Raw genomic sequence first — 16198 nt, 5'->3', positions numbered from 1 at the left:
AACTACTGAAGCCCGTGCGCCTAGAACCCGTGCCCTGCAACAAGAGAAGCCACCGCAACTAGAGAAGCCTGTGCACCGCAACAAAGAGTAGACCCCGCTCACCGCAACTAGAGAAAGCCCGCGCACAGCAACGAAGACCCAACGCAAAGTAAATAAATAAATAAAATTGAAAAAAGTAATAATAAAGCAGAACTCCAAGAAATAACACCTTCAAAAGCTTCATCATCTAATGCAAAATGCATTTGATGATTGCGTATCAGTCAGATCTGAGAAGTCGGCTGGGGTCTGTCGGAGGAGGATCAAAAATTGCAATGTAAAATCCAGGAGAGAGAAAACTTTGTCAAGTTTATTCTGGTATCCTTAGCGCCGGGAACAGTGCCCGGCACGTAGTAGGCGCTTCTTAGATATTTGAATGAGTTAAGATGCAAAATTATGTAGATGTGAGGGTGTATTTCCCAGGGGAGGAGGCCTCTGGGTTTTGCCCAGTCTCAAAGGAGTTTAGGCCGCCAAGGGGTTAAAAACCACTTAATACCGAGAGGGACATGAAATTTACTTGAAATCAATGTCAAGAATTGGTTGTTCTTATTCTGGGGAGTAGCCAGACCTCGGCGTCTGGAATGATCTACGTGCTTAAAAATACCACTCGCCACCATTTTCTCCAGGTAATTTTCCATCCCTGCCCCCACAGTCAAGGGGAAAAAAAGTAATTCTGCAATCCTACCTAGCTTACAAAAAAAAAAAAAAAAAAAAAAAAAAATCGGTACAAGCACAAATCTCCAGGCGCCGCCAGCGCAGAAGAAGAAAGGGACCCACGAGGGCCTCGGGCGCCGCCGGGACCCCAGCCCCCGAAACTTTGCCAAGTTGCGGGCGCCGAGCGCGCCCGGAGACGCGGGGCGCGGCCGCGGGCGGAGCCGCCCCCTGACGCCGGGCCGCGGCGCGCCGGGCCGCCCCCTCCCGGCCCGGGCCGGCCCCGCTGGCTCCGCTCAAAGTTTGCGGCCGCCCTTGCGCCCGCGCGCCCGCCCGATGTATGGGTGATATACTGCAGCGGGTGTCAGGGTGAGGGACGGCCATATTTGCCGGTGCGGCCCGAGCCGTCAACAACAAAAAGTGCGCGGGAGCTCGGCGGGCGCACGGACGGGCGCACGGACGCTAGGGCCGCCTCGCTGCCGCCCGGCCTCGCCGCCTTCGCCGCCGCCCTCGCGGGCCGGGCCCCGCTGCGCCCCGGCGCGCCCCGCCGCTCGGGGGGATGTCTTACAAACCGAACTTGACCGCGCACATGCCCGCCGCCTCCCTCAACGCCGGTGAGTGAGTGCGCCCCGCGGGCCGCGCGCGCCGCGCCCCAAGTGCCGCCAAGTTGGGGGTCCGCGCGCCCGGCCCCGGCTCCCGGGGGCCCGCGGCGGCCGGGGTCGGCGGGCACCGGGTCCCGGCCCGGGGCAGCGCGGCGGCCGCCGCCATGATTCCGGTGCCCGCCCTGCCAAAGTTCGCGGGTGCGCCCCGCGCCGGGCCTCGGGGCCGGGCTGGGGCCCGGGGCACGGGCGGCCGCCGCGGTCCCCCCCACGCCGGCGGCCGAGGGCTCCTGGGGAGCGCGGCGAGCGAGGGCGGGGGAGGCTTTCTCGGCTCCTTTTTCCTTGGCTTTTGGGCGGCTCGGCGAGGGCCCCTGCCGGCGGGAGTCGGGAGCGGCCGGGCCGCGCCGGGAGCGGGGCGCCGGGACCCCGGCGCGGGCCGCCCTTAGGGAGCTGGGGGCAGGTCCGGGCAGGGGGCCTGGGCGGCAGCGGTGCACGTGAGCAAGCCCGGACCACGCGCGGGCGGCGCTGCGGGGCGGCGAGCGTGCCAGGTGCAGCCGACCCCGAGGGAGCGGGGCCGCTGGGGTCACCGGCGGTGCAGTGGAGATCGTCGGTGGGCGCCCGCCCGGCCTGGCGCGTGGGACGGGGCGCTCAAAATGGGTCGCACGGGAGGTCCCTTCAGGCGTGCGCGGAGAGAAGTAGGAGGAGATCGGGGGCCTCGGAGAGCCTGGAGGCGGCGGCTGGGGGCGTCGTTTCAGCGGGGCCCCCGCATCTCGGAGCCCCCAAGTCTGGGTTTAGAAGGCCCCCTCCTTCGGAAGCCGGAGGGGCCGTCCTCTCCTTTCCCTGGGGCTGGAGCTGGGCGGTCCCAGGAAACTCCTGCAGAAGTTGTCAGGCAGCTTTAGGCTGTGCCTAGGGTCTTGCCCCAGGGACCGAGGGCGATAGGTGAAATTGTGGGTTCAGAGGGGACCGGCTTTGTCCCTTCACCAAGGTTCTTCTCCTTTAGACTCTTGATGGGAAACAAACTTCCAAAAAAGCGAGGCGCATGGAGGGGGCTTGGGAGGGAGGGGATTGGCCTTGCTGGTCAGAAATGCCACGCCAGCAGTTGGCCGAAAGTTTTGGGCCTTGTCTCCGAATGTTGACTCCAGAATTCCAAAAATTTGAAGAGGCCCCCAGGAAAGCAATATATGTATATGCATATGTGTGTATAGGTGTGTGTGTGTGTGTGTGTGTGTGTGTGTGTATTTAACTTCTTGGACCCAAATTTGGGGATTGGAAAGGGTTAAGATTCAGGGGGTGGAAGGACAGGGTGGGGGATAGTTGAGTTGGTCAGATGTGGGCGCTAAGCCCCAAGAGCCCCTGTTTTCTCCTCAGATGTTCTCACCTCTTCTGGGGTCTGCACACCTTACCAAGACGGGCTTTGTGGCCACAGTATTTCTCACTGCCTCCCTCATCCGACTCCGGGGTGGGATGGGTGGAGGGTCTTGCTGCCAGCCCGGACTGGCGGGAAGTCTCAGGCCGGCCCTGGTGCAGTTGAGGCCGGCGCCCTGAATGGGGCCCTTCGGGGATTGGGGTCACAGGGTGACAGAGGCACCCGCTGGGGACCCCGAAGCCCTCTGGGCTGGCTAGCACCTGTACGCAGATTTTCTTCTTTCTCCTGCGGTGAACTCCAGGAGGACTGCTGAGGTCCCCAGGTCTCTGGTGTTTTGGTGGGGCCGCCCCCCTCCCCGTGGACCCCTTTAGAAAGGCCGGATCTCCCCGTGCCATTTGCATCCAAGATGGACTCTCGGCTGCCGCTCCTCCGGCTTCCTTGTCATCATCCCTCACACCCTCCAGCCCTGCCTCCTGCTCGAGAGTTGCCAAGCCTCGGCCTGGCCGGCGGTGGCAGTGGCGGAGTTAGACAAAGCCCCCGCCTCCCCGCCGGAGAGCCCCCCCAGGCGCCCCAAGTGGCGGGAAGGCCGCCAGCTCCCCAGGCCCCGGCGCTCTTTGTCTGGCTTGGGGGCGGGGAGCCGCGGCTGGCCCCAGGAGCTGCTGGCCTCTGCCAGTCCCTCCCTGGGCTCCGGGCCCTCCCTGGTCCCCCGCACACTACACGCATTGTCTGCGATGCTCCGTGACCGCTGTGCTCACGCCCGGTCTGGTTTTCTCCTAGGCCTCCGGCAGCCGGCCGCTGTGTCTGCAGGAAGGTGTGGGCATGAGTGGGACTCGGGGCCCTTCCGCCAGCTCTCTCCAGGGCCACAGACACCCCCCTCTGAACACCGAGTAAGGGACTGGCGCTGGCACACAGTCGGGGTCACCTACCACATCACCCAGGCCGTGGGAAAGTCAAGCTCCGAGCTGTTGCCTGACTCCCATCCCCCAAGCCCCCAACCCATTCCTCCTCCTCCGCTCAGCCCCCCGGGACCTAACACCGGCACCCTGAAGGAGCAGCATCTAGGGCCTTGAGACATTCTGGTGGGAACCATCACCTCAAACAGATGGAGAAACTGAGGCCCAGAGAGGGAAGGGCCTTGTCTTAGGTCACACAGCCGCGTATGGCGCAGCTGGACTGGCTCCTAGTCCAAGCCCTTGGCTGTGGGAGAGAAGATGGGTCGGGGAGGCAAGAAATACAGACTTGCAGCGAGAGGAGGGCAGGGGGTGGTGCAGAGAATGAACCAGAGGTGTCCAGCTCACCTCCTGCCAGGGAGCTGGAATCTTCTAGATGGCTTGAAGTGCCGAGCGGTGCAGTAGACACCCCCTCCCCCCCCCCCACAGTCTTGCGGCCTTTCGGAGAGGCGTGGTAAGTTGTGGTGGGCGGGACTTGAACCCTGGCCTGGGGCAGCAAAGCCTGAGCTGCCCAGACTGTACTCACCGCCCACATCAGAAGGTCAGGAAGTTGGGGCTTGGCGATGTGGCGAGGGGAGCTGGGGTCACCCGCCCTGCCACACTCCTGTGCTCTGGTCACTGCACACCCGCAGCTGCTTCAGACGGAGGTGTGATTCTGCAGCACGGGTGTTTCAGCGACCCCACTGTAGAGGCGTGGTGGTGAGGCTCGGAGGAGCGCAGTGCGGTGCCCAGTCCCAGCTCAGACGTGGCAGGATTCACGTTTCCTGACTGGGCATCCCGTGGTTGAGCATAAATCTGGGTCCCAGTGGAGAAACCCAGGCAGGCCTGAGACCGAGGGAGACACGTCAGGTACCAAGCTGTCTGCGGCTCCCGGACAGAGGGACAGGTGCGGTGTGTTAGTCTCTTCTGTGCTGTGTGGCTTGGGGCAGTGCCCGCCCTCTCTGGTCTGTGTTTCTGTCTCTGCAGTGAGGGGCTCCAGGGCCCCTTCCAGCTCCAGCAGCCTGAGCTCCTGAACTTCCTTCCTCCCCTGCCCCCTCCCCTTGCCCACACCAGATGAGCAGCTGGTCGGTTTGGCCGGCCTGGCACCAGCTGTCCATCCCCGGGGGCCAAGTCTGCAGAGCCCGCCGTGTGCGTGAGAGAGAGACAGTTTGGCTCCGGGGAAGGCAGGCAGAGGGGAAGCTGCTCCCCGGCCGGGCGTGGAGGCATGCGGGCAGCTGCTGAGGAGGGCTAGGTAGATTCTCCATGGTTACCGCTGTTCGTAATTCTGCAGGACATCCTTTACTTGCTAATGACCACTCGGACGCCATTATGGGTCTGCATGCTTCCAGCTACTGAGCTGGAGCTGGAAAATTCCCTGCTGAGGGCCTCCCCACCCCCCATGCAGGAGACTCCATTCTGAGCCGGGCCCTGGCCCCCCGTGGTCCCTCTGCTGAGGGACAGTGTCTCCCAGTGTTACAGTCCGTAAGTGGGGTCTTACGCCTCCCCCATGGGGATGAAGCCAGCTGGGCATAGATTCAGACTGCCGAGAGTCTTGTTCCCTCTTTGGGGAGGGGCGACAGGAGCTCAGAGAGGTTGAGCGGCTTGTCCAAGGACACACAGACAGGCTGTGATGTGCTTCAGATTTCTGACTTTGTGTCCAGTACCCCAGTCCCCAGCCAGGGTTGGGTCTCAACAACCTCCAGATCTTCCCCTGTCTTCCTCACCATATACTCCAGCAGAGGTTTGGGCACACAGGAAGTCTCAGCCCAGGTGTGGACCAGCCTTAGTAGCAGATGGGCTCTTGTGGCAGCCATGTGTCTCTAGGATATCAACCTCTGGGGAGCAGGACCCAGGAAAAGGGGACTTGCAAGGGTTAGGCTGAGAATAGCAGCAGCTTTTGTCTTTGCTACCAGTTTTGACTGCATGTATGGGAAGGATTTCTGTGATTGATTAGCAATGTCTGCTGTGGTGGTGGGCGTGAAGAGCAGTGGTCTGTTAGCTACATTTTACCATCAGTCATCTACGCGGAGTATCAGCCGTGGCCAAACTAGAGGACAGGAATAGGGTTCTGTATCCTCAGAGACAAAAGACCACTGTTGATGGCATGAGTTCTGGGCAGGGAGACTCATAGTCCTTACCTCGGATACAGTTAGCCAAGGCTACTTGATTACTGACTCCTGTCTCCTCCCCTGTAGCTGGGAGTGTCCACCCGCCCTCCACCAGTATGGCGACGTCATCACAGTACCGCCAGCTGCTGAGTGACTACGGGCCGCCATCTCTAGGCTACACCCAGGTATGGCAGCGGGGGTGGGATGTGCTGTGGGAGGGGCCCTAGGGGCGGCCTGGGCCAGAGGGGAAGCGGTGAAAGGAGTAGAAATGATGGAGCTGTCATCTGAGCTTCCTCAACCCAGGGCTCAAGGTATCAGAATGGAGAAGTGGCAGGGGGTTTCACGGGGGACACCGAGTGACAGGAAGGGGTGGGAGAGCCCAAAGAAGGCTGGAAGCCCCGAGAGCCACAGTTCCCGATGGGGCCACCACCCCACGTGTGTCCCTGGTGGGCCTCCTCGTGCCTGGTCCCTGGGGAAGTGAGGTCTGGCCTTGACTCTGGATCTGAGCTTGGACAGAGGAGGGGGGCCCTGCTCCCACTCACTCCCCACAAGGTCATGGGCCCTGCAGGGAGGACGGGCCCATATCCTAGTGGAGTCCAGATGCGTTGCACCGAGAGCTGCTGGCCCCTCAGTTTTACACCTGGTTTACACCTGGTTCCACCAGTTACGGGACTGTGGACCACCCCTGCCCCAACCTCGCGCAGACTTGCTTTCCCCACCGGGTTGGCGGGCCCTCAGGGGAGGTGGCCGCTGGCCGCCAGGGAGGGGACCCGGGCCACTAGCTGGGAGATTCCCGTGGCTGCCACTCGCGTTCCGAGGTTGCCACGGAGGCCGGCCCCACGGATGAGGCGGCGGCTGGGAGCCGTGCCCCGCCAGGCGGTCCTGCCCCCGGAGGGGAGGCGGGCACGGGCGAGGACCCCCTGAAGAGGTGGCGGCAGGAGGCTGCTGCCGAGCTGGATGAGGAGAGGAGGAAGGACCAGGAGGCCAGGAGGCGGAGGCGGCAGAGGAGCGGGGAGCAGGCGAGGGCCTGGAGGGAGGTGGCCGCCCTGTTGCAGCTGTGGGGGGGGGGGGCGGGGGACGGGGGGCCAGGGAGGCCTGGCTGAGGCCCACAGGCCGACGGGACCCAGCCTCCCTGCTCCGGGTGTTTGCTCGGGCTGTTTGTGGGGTTCTGGAGAGAAAGGTTTCTGTGTGGTGGGCCCTGCCTGCCGGGGAGGATGGATGAATTTAAATACATTCTGGGCTCTGTCTGGGTGGTCCCTGGCAGTTTTTGTGGTCCTGCTGACCCCACATGTGGCCTCCATCTCTTCCGCCCACTCTGGACCCTCAGCACGCCCCCTCCCCCCCATCACTTGCCCGCCCATCGGCTCCTTCAAGGAGATTCTCAGTGAACACTTTCCTATCAACAAGCCCGTCTTTTTTTTTTCATTTGAGATGATAAAAGGGCTTTCTGCAGACTGCTGGGTGGTTGCCTTGAGTGTGCGGGGACAGTAGAGAGGGCCGGCTCCCTGCTCTGTGCTTGTCGCCCAGGTGGGCCGTGCCTGGCTGCAGCTGCCCTGGAGTCTGGGCCAGGCCGCCCTCCCTCCACCACCTGCCCCCGGCTCGGGCCTCTCCCCAGCCCTGCCCTTGTGGAGCTGGCATGCTGTGGGGTCCTGACCACGGCATTGGGGTCAGGTTGGGTTCAATCCTCCTGAACCCTTTTCTTTCTGATTCTAGGGAACTGGGAACAGCCAGGTGCCCCAGAGCAAATACGCTGAGCTGTTGGCCATCATCGAAGAGCTGGGGAAAGAGATCAGACCCACCTACGCGGGCAGCAAGAGCGCGATGGAGAGACTAAAACGAGGTAAATCGTGGGCCCGGGAATCCCATGACAGGTGACGCCTCGCTGCTGGTGGACCCCACGGCACTAGCCTAGTAACTGTCTTGAAAGATTTTCTGGGGAAAACGGAGGGTGGCAGACAGAAGAGTCCCCCGCGGCACAGGGGCTCCCGCTTTGTTACAGAATTGGCTGTGGAGGTGTCAGGCTGGGTGAGCAGGTCTGTGGGATGTACATCTGATGGAAGGGGCTTGGCGGCCAGTTGTCAGATGCAGCGTCTAAGAAGGGAATCCCCAGGACTCCCCTGGTGGTCCAGTGGTTAGGACTCCACGCTTCCACTGCAGTGGCCTTGGGTTCGATCCCTGGTCAGGGAACTAAGATCCTGCAAGCTTCATGGTGTGGGCAAAAAAAAAAAAGTCTTTGTACCCAGATCCTGCAGCTCTGCCTCACGCCCGCTCTGCTCCTGTTGGCCGACACTGGTCCTAGGAGCCCTGGGCGGCCCAATAAGGTAGGCTCCCAACTTGGGTGAGGCCAGTGACATGAGGCCAAGGGGGCCTGCGTTGCCCTCTGCTGTCCTCCTTGGAGCGGGGCCCCGGCGGGGGGCGTGTGGTCAGTCCCAGTCTGGGGCGGGGGAGTGAGAATGCTTTGAAGTTCTTTCCTGATTGAAGAGGGAGGAAGGGCGGGAGGATGGTGCCACAGGAAGAAAGTGACTCACGTGAAGAGGTGACTGGCCAGCTGACTTCAGAAGGCAGAGAAATAGGTTGTTTTTGCTGCTTCATGAAGTGAAAGCCGCGTGGAGAGGAGAAAAGGATTTCTATTTTAGAAGGTGGCAGTTCAGAGCACGGTGGCTTATGTGTGAATTTAATTTTAGGAGTTTTTTTTTTTTTTTAAGGTTAGAGAAGCAAATTTGGAGAAAATCGAGAGGGAAATGTTCTGTGGCTATAAATCTGGGGCGTGACAGGGGGGCTGCAGTTGAGGCCACAGCTCCAGTGATGGCAAGGCCGGCTGAGGACAGGCTCTCACCCAGAGCAGTGGGCCGGTTCATGACACCTTTGTGAAGAGACTGACCGACTGCAGAGCTGGATTGGGGAATAACAGGCACAGGTGTGGGGAGGGGGGCTGGCAGTTAGAGGCTGGAACGGAAGAGGGCTCGGGGGAGAGAAGGAGCTTAACCCCCAATCCAGCCCTGGGGGTCAGGTGGGCATTGCTTTGCCCACAGTGCTGGTAACGGGAGTGCCGATTACCTGATTGCAAATGTCTGGGAAGATGCTGGACCCCGCAGTCTCTCTGACAGGCGACCTGCAGCCTCCCAACAAAGCTGGCAGTTCAGGTCAACACATGGATACACCTGGTGACTGCTTCAGGGCACATCCTGGGTGAGCAGCTGGCCCCACAGTCACCCCGACCAGTAAGGTGGCCAAGTTTACATCATAGCAAGTAAGAAGGGCACGAGGGAGTCAAGCGCCAAGAATGTTTTTTGCGTTTTTTAATGGTGAAAAAAATAAGATTTTGTGACATGTGAAAATTATGTGAAATTCAGACCTCAGTGTTGTTAAGACTTGTGGGAACATGGCCACACCTATTGCTTATTAATGTCTGAGGCTGCTGTCACAGTACAATGGTGGAGTGGAGTAGCTGTGACAGTGGCTACACAGCCCTTTCCAGAAAGTCTTCGGAAGCTCTGGGGGGTAAGGGTGGGGACACCTGAGTGACTTGGGGTGTCATTCCCAGTGCCCTCTGGGGGGTCAGCTCTTGGAAGGAGTAGCTTCTTGGTGTCTATTAAAATGAAATCAATATTTCATGAAGTTCAGTAAAACCAAAAAAAGAAAAAAACCCCACAAAACCCAAACAAGCAATAGATAACTCCCAAACTATAGAGATAAAAGATGAGGGGAGAATAATAGTGCAGAAGATGGCACCCGTCCCCTGGGGGGAAGGACAAAGCAGTGGACCAAGGTGGCCTGAGTGAGCACTCGTCTCGCACCCGAACCAGCCAGGCTGCCTGACATTGTCAAGCCCTTTCTAGAATTTAGGAAAAATAATGGTTTGAAGGTGTGGAATCTCCAAAGCGGGTCCCTGCTTAAAGAACTTGGGTGGGGACACACTTCCTCCTGTCATCTGGATGGTAACATGGTTCAAATAGAGAGTCATGTCATACAAAGAGAGCTTGCTGGCTGTCACCTTGAGCATGGGAAGAAACTTTTAGGGAGACGTGAAGAGGGGTTTTGGCTTTGAGGGGTGGGATGGGGTTTGGGGTGTTGGATGCAGTTCCTCCAGTCCGAGGGTTTCGCAGTTGGTTTGGAAGGACCCTCCTCCTCTTCTGGAATGGGTGCTGCTGGCTGACGTCCACCTCTGCTTCTCTTCCAGGCATCATTCACGCTCGAGGGTTGGTGCGGGAGTGCTTGGCTGAAACGGAACGGAATGCCAGGTCCTAGCTGCCCTGTGAGCCTGGACGGTTTTCCATCTTCGGAGAGAAGTTACAGTTCATTTCCCCTGTTCAGATGAAACTTTTGTTTTCAAAATGGTAACAGTTTGGTTTCTCCTCCCCCTGCCCCTCCCATGGTTCACTGGGCTCCGAATCTATAGTCTGTAAGATCGAGGAAAGATTTTGCAGTTGATTGGGAGTTACATTTTAAATAGTTAGGAACTACCCAGGTGTTTGTTGTTTTTTTTTAAAGCATTGATTCAAAAGATGCACGTAAAAATTACCTATCTTACAGCAAACTAGTTTGCCTCCAAGATACCACTGTCTCGCTTTCCTCTTTTGAATACATTTATGTTACCCGGATTGTTCTTTGATCCTTTTCATAAGCTGATACAACTTGAAGGGATTTTTTTGTAGTGCGGACTTGACAGCACACTTAACTAGTAGCTGGTCCCCTCGTTTCCCATACACTATAGATTCTGCTTAACGTAAATTCATTTTTGCTTAAGCATTTGCATGACTATTAGTGCTCTGAAGTCGATTTTTAAAATGCACAAGTTATATACATACAGAAGAGCAACCTCCCAAACCAGACCCAACAAGGATCCCCGAAATTTTTCCTGAGACTGTATGTAGATTTCAGTTCTGCCTTTCCTGTAAGTTGATCCAAACATCTGGAAGAAAATGGAACTGTTTGCATCTTTGTATTTATTACTCGATGTAATAAAGCTTATTTTCATTAACAGCTTGTATTAAGATGTGGGTTCCGCAAATTCTTGGTGGTATTTTAAAGAACGGCTCCTCAGCGAGAGTGGGGAGAGACCTGACAAAGGGCATTTTCCCACCTGGTCCAGAAACATTTTGCGTGACAATATCAGTAGCACAACAGGCCAGGGACAGGATGTGTCGGTTAAGTCAGAAGGCAGGGATCAGGTGAAGCTGCGTCACGGATGCATCTTAACTGCAGCAGACGTTAAGTGTGTGCCAGGAAGGAGAACAAGAGTAGAGGCGATGTTACTGATTTTGCCCTTTCTGTGCTCCCCCAAGTTAGGCCACTCTGTTTTTAGGAACTTAACCTGTGAGCATTTAAACTCAAGCTAGCTACTTCATCCTGTTCTCACTGGAGGAACTACCTGCTCTGGTGCTGGGAAGACTGGGTTGCCTCGGACATGTTGAGAATTCACGGGGCGGTCCCCAACATCCCTTCCAAAGGGACCTTGAGGTCGTCCTTACTACATTCCTTAGGCACTGATCCCGTTGTAATGAGGACTTACCGTGGTGAGGGGTAGACTAAGACAGAAGGAGGGACCTGGTCAGTTTCACAGGTGTAAGGCCAGGTCCCAGCCATGACAGCTCTAAAGGCCGGAGGAACGGGTACCACTAGGCAGTCGGCTTGTCTGCATCTCCTTCGTGGACATGACAGGAAATTCAAAAAGGTTCAAGAAGCGGGGAGACAGAAGTTAAAGCTTCTGTCCCTCTTGTCTGAAGCTCCCCAAATTCCCTTCCGCTATTATGGTCTTCTGTGTACCATTCCAGATGCTTCACTTGGCTCCCTTCTAAAAGGAGGTTGGACCTGGGAAGGGCCCCGCACACTGCGACCAGAGGTCGAGAGCCTTGTGTAGAGCTAAACTTCCGAACCAGGCTACTCCGAGGTGGGAAGACCTTCCCTGGCTTCTTCACAGGGAACTTTATTTGGGTGCATGCAGTCTGGTCTTCACGGATGAGGCCGACCCTGGGTCTGACAGTGGCCTTCTCACCTCATGGTTTGTTTCCCTACTAGTTTTATGGATAAACTTCCGGATGTGTGCTAACAAACCATGCCTGAAAACCCCCAAACAGTTTGTAAGATCAGATCCAGCTTGAAGGATGGTATCAACCAAATTCACAAACCCAAGTTTCTGAAACCTCATCTTTTATAAACCTACTACTTGTAAATCAGCATACAGAGAATGACATGTGTATTTCCACATCAGAGAGGTTACTTGTCAACATATAGTCTATTAAGCTAACGGGGAAGATGGGCAAGTAACTTACTAACTTGTAAATCTTTCGCCATCTTGTTTTCTTTTGTTCTCTTAATGACATCTATATATCACTGAGCAATGACCTTCCAGCAGATGACAAGGAGGCACTAAATGCTATTGTTTGACTCAATTCTATAGTTTTCCATAAAAAGTCCATTATTTACATTAATGCTTTTTTTCAGAAAATATTTTCATTGAGGAATTCCCTGGCGGTCGTGGTTAGGACCCTGCGCTCTCACTGCCGGGGCCCAGGTTCAATCCCTGGTCGGGGAACTAAGTTCTCACAAGCCTCATGGTGCAGATACAGATACAGTCACACAAATGTATAGCTTAAAAGGTGACATACTTCTAACTACCGTCCAGGTCAAGAAACAGAACTCTTGTCAGCCGCCCAGAAGCCCCTCCAAGCCCCGCGTCACAATGACAGCCTTTCCTCCCCCAAAAAGTGCCCTTCTCCTTCTACAGTAATGACTTCCTCGTGTTTCTTCTTACAGTTTTATTCTCAAAGTATGCACTGCTATTCACTACAGTTTGTCTGCTGTTTAGAAACTCTGCTGTCTCTGGAGCCCGTCACAGCTGCGCTGGTGGTGGAGCTCATGCCATCCCTGGAGGCATCCGGCAGGTTCTTTTTTAAAAAATTAATTATTTATATTTGGCTGCGTTGGGTCGTTGCTGCGCGTGGGCTTTCTCTAGTTGTGGCGAGCGGAGGCTACTCTTTGTTGCAGTGCGCGGGCTTCTCATTGCAGTTGCTTCTCGTTGCGGAGCACAGGCTCTAGTAGTTGTGGCACGCAGGCTCTAGTAGTTGTGGCACGCGGGCTCAGTAGTTGTGGCTCGCGGGCTCTAGAGCGCAGGCTCAGTAGTTGTGGTGCACGGGCTTAGCTGCTCCGTGGCATGTGGGATCCTCCCCGACCAGGGCTCGAACCCGTGTCCCCTACATCGGCAGGCGGATTCTTAACCACTGCGCCACCAGCGAAGTCCCATCCAGCAGGTTCTTTCAGTCAGAATCTGCAGTCCTTTCTCTGGGCACATTTTTACTTGATTCCCATTGTTCTTTCAGGAGTTTCTTTTTCTCTAGGGTCTCCTTTGCTCTTTTTTTCCTTTCTTGCTTTCTCTTCTCTGCCTCTCGTTTTTCTTTGTAAACAGGACTGTTTTCACCGTTGTAGAAAACATCCACTTTCTCTTGCAGGATTCTCCGAGCTAGCTTTCTGTTTTGATCGACGGATCTAGTCTGGTGGCACTGTAAGAGATAATATTTCATAATGTGAAAGCCAGTGTGTTCTGGGCAGGACCTCAGGAATCATTAAATTCAACCTAGTCCCTTTATAGAGGGGTCAGGCCCGCAGAAGGAAAGCCACTTGTCAGGAGTCCCAGTAGGTCAGTGACAGGACAAAGGCCATACCCTTTCCTGCCTCTACCTGGCCCCCGCCCAGTCCTACACCCCAGCTGTATTATGTGGCTTTCACTGTAACTATTCCAATATTAGGAGTGTTGTTTTGTTTAGAAGTAACAGTAGCCTTCAAATAAAGTTCCCAAATACTTTTGAAAACATCAACCAGTATGTCTAAGCAAGCCCTTTGTGTGCCCCATTTATACATGTAAACTTCTCTCTGAAGGAGGAAAATAGCCTCTTTATTATTCGTCAGCCATAATATTCATTACATAATATCTCCGTTATCACTGGTGAGTGCCTTGCAAAGCAATTTGATAAAAGAAATCCTGTGAAATTAGGATGAAAGAATAGTACCAAAAGCAAATTCGGAGTAAGCTATATAAAATAGGTTTCAGAATTTTATTTGTTGCTCACGAATGTCACTTTTTTCAAGGAGGAAAAGAAAAATGATTGAGATTTTCACTAATACGCTCTTGGCTCAAAAACGTGGCAGCGAAGAACAGCTGTTAGGAACAGACTCTGGGTTGGGTCTGGGCTGACTCTCCTGCAGGTGCAGGAGCCTCCCTGTGCCTCAGATTCCACATCATGAGTGTAGGCTTGTGACGAAGTGGCTCAGAACAGGGCCGGCCGCAAGCTCACGTGATATGTAAGTACTCGCGAAAGGTACCGCTGGTGTGCGAAAGCCCGCCTCTGCTCTCTCTGCTGTGCCTCAAGGCTTGTGCCGCCTTCAGGGCCCTGGGGATACGGAATGGACTGGCAGTTCCACAGAGGTGGTGGGCCGCTACCAAACCAGGAGACAGGAGAAAAGCACTGCACCATTTCCTAGAGGTTCAGAATGTATTGACAGCTGGCGATATTTTGATCGGAGGTTGGTTTTTTATATTCAGAAGAAAGACTCCTACAGGCAGCTGTACCTGGCATTTTTCCTCTGAGGGCTGAAATTGGGTTGCCAACGTTACCTCACTCAGTCCTTCTCCAGAAGGGTAGGTGTCACTGACATTTACCAAAGAGGGGACGGAGGGACATGGAAAATGCGACCATCTGAGCGATCAGCCAGGAGGCTAAGGGCTGAGCCCACTGGCGGACAGCCTGGGCCTGCGTGCTGCTTGGGGGCTGGAGCCCATGGCAGTGCCGCAGAGCTTTCTGCAGCCACCCTGCAGCCCAGTGGCTCGACCAGAACCGTGGCCTGCAAGTTCAAGGACAGCAGCAGTAAGAGCGCAACTGCAAAGGATCCTGGAAGGAGGCTCCTGACGCTGTGCAGAGGTTCGGCCTGGGAGAAACGCTCGGGACCGGCCACGAGACCTGCAGTCCCTCTACTGCCGGGGTCATGGTGAGAACAAGTTTTCACTCAGGAGAAACCAGGGGACCCCCAAGGCCTCCTTCCTCTACCTTGACCACAATGCCTGAGGGGATGTGCCTGAGCACCACGCAGTTGCTTGTTTTGTTGGTTGCCTGGCCCCCTGGCCCGTGTCCTTTTACAAACTGCTCTTCAAGTTCACTCTCATCCAGGGAGAGCAGAGCAGGGTGGTCCTTCTTGCCTGCCGCCTGGACTGGAGTGACCGTTGTTCCAGGGGATAAGAGTTCCAGCTTCGCGCAGAGCCGGAGTCCCCAGGGCACCATGCACACTCTGCTCAGTGGGGCGGGAAAGCGGAACAGACCCGAGGTGCTCATAGGGCGTGGCTCTGCCTGCTCAGGACCTGAATAAGACAGAAAAGACAGCCCTTCAGCCTTGTTTGCGCTCAAGATGACACCGCGGGTTCTAAAATCACCTTTTATGAACCAGTTCAAACGATGACCACCCATCTGGCAGGCAGGGGATTTAGGAAATTAGTGCAGACAGGATACTCAGCAACACACACCTCTCTCCGGCCCTGCTTTGTCTACCGTGCTCTCAGCAGTACATGCCTTGTCAACTGATAAATATTTTCTTATAACAGACCAAAAAATGTCTTCAAAGCACCCAGAAGTGTTGTTTTCTCAGGAAGGGGAGGCTTTGAGTATAAAATTCAAAAGAACAGGGCTGTAACTTGATAAGGAAATATTACATAGTACATCACACAAGAATTAGGATCTGAGTCAAGGGACATTATTTAAGTGTGTGAGAATCTGAAATCAAAATGGAAAGACGACAGAACGTGATAGTCTATTTTATAGCTTAAGCTTAAACAGTCTGACACAGTAAATATCACTATCAATCAATGTCATGATTGTTGTTTTTTCATGTTTCCAGTTTCATGGATTTGAATAGGAACATCTGTTCCCTCAGAAGCCTGCCAATCACACGATCCAACCGGTACTCATCCTTAGAACCACCAAGTCAACTGATTTTTATTAAGGTGCCTGTTACTTTCCGAGTATGAGGTGAGGTACAGGGAGTGACGTGAGGTACAGGGAGTGACGTGAGGTCAAAGAGGGCAAGACACTATCTTCCTGGAGCTCACAGTCTAGTCGGAGAAGATATTCAATCAAGAAGAAAGCGAGAGGTGCTGAACAAAAGATTTCAATAACTACTCGAGAGTAGCCTAAGGCTGAAATGTCTTAGTTGACGAATAGTATAGAGAATAATAGCCATGAGGGTATGGTGAATCACAGGCCTTTGCTTTTTTTCGAGGGGAGGAGGGCAGAGGATCTGAAAGGTATCACCTCTTTTCAGAGATCTACATATTCCCCATGTGAATGGGGTCGGGGCGGGGGAGTCACAACCTTCGCCCATTTTCTCACCTGGAAAATGGGAGGAATAAGCCCTCTCCACGCAACCCAACCAGGCTTAGAGTAAAGTCAGAGAAAACAGTGTTCTGGAAAGGGCTTTGCTGATACCTCTGAAGGCATGAGACTGGTTTTTAGCAAGATCCCTGTC

General features: G+C 55.3%; 2 protein-coding genes across 3 annotated transcripts; one reads left to right on the top strand and one right to left on the bottom strand.

Annotated features, from left to right (window-relative positions):
• Window positions 1–956: 956 nt before the first annotated feature.
• On the top strand, window positions 957–10672 carry CDK2AP1 (cyclin dependent kinase 2 associated protein 1). Of its 2 annotated transcripts, none has more exons than XM_065889801.1 (4): window positions 957–1301; window positions 5777–5874; window positions 7403–7529; window positions 9870–10672. In XM_065889801.1, the coding sequence occupies exons 1-4, from the start codon at window positions 1247–1249 to the stop codon at window positions 9935–9937; spliced, it is 348 nt and encodes a 115-aa protein (XP_065745873.1). In that variant the 5' UTR covers window positions 957–1246; the 3' UTR covers window positions 9938–10672. The 2 variants fall into 2 exon arrangements, with proteins under 2 accessions (XP_065745873.1, XP_065745874.1); XM_065889802.1 differs by having other exon boundaries at window positions 1247–1305; window positions 5784–5874; window positions 9870–9937.
• Window positions 10673–12945: 2273 nt separating this feature from the next.
• On the bottom strand, window positions 12946–15012 carry MTRFR (mitochondrial translation release factor in rescue). Its single transcript, XM_065889538.1, has 2 exons — window positions 14731–15012; window positions 12946–13188 (listed from the first exon to the last, which is right to left on the bottom strand). Exons 1-2 carry the CDS (start codon window positions 15010–15012, stop codon window positions 12946–12948), a joined length of 525 nt encoding a protein of 174 aa, XP_065745610.1.
• Between the last annotated feature and the right edge of the window lie 1186 nt (window positions 15013–16198).

Source organism: Phocoena phocoena, chromosome 13, assembly GCF_963924675.1.
Source record: "Phocoena phocoena chromosome 13, mPhoPho1.1, whole genome shotgun sequence".
NCBI classification, from domain to species: Eukaryota; Metazoa; Chordata; class Mammalia; order Artiodactyla; family Phocoenidae; genus Phocoena; species Phocoena phocoena.
This window is presented reverse-complemented; position numbering and strand designations above follow the sequence as displayed.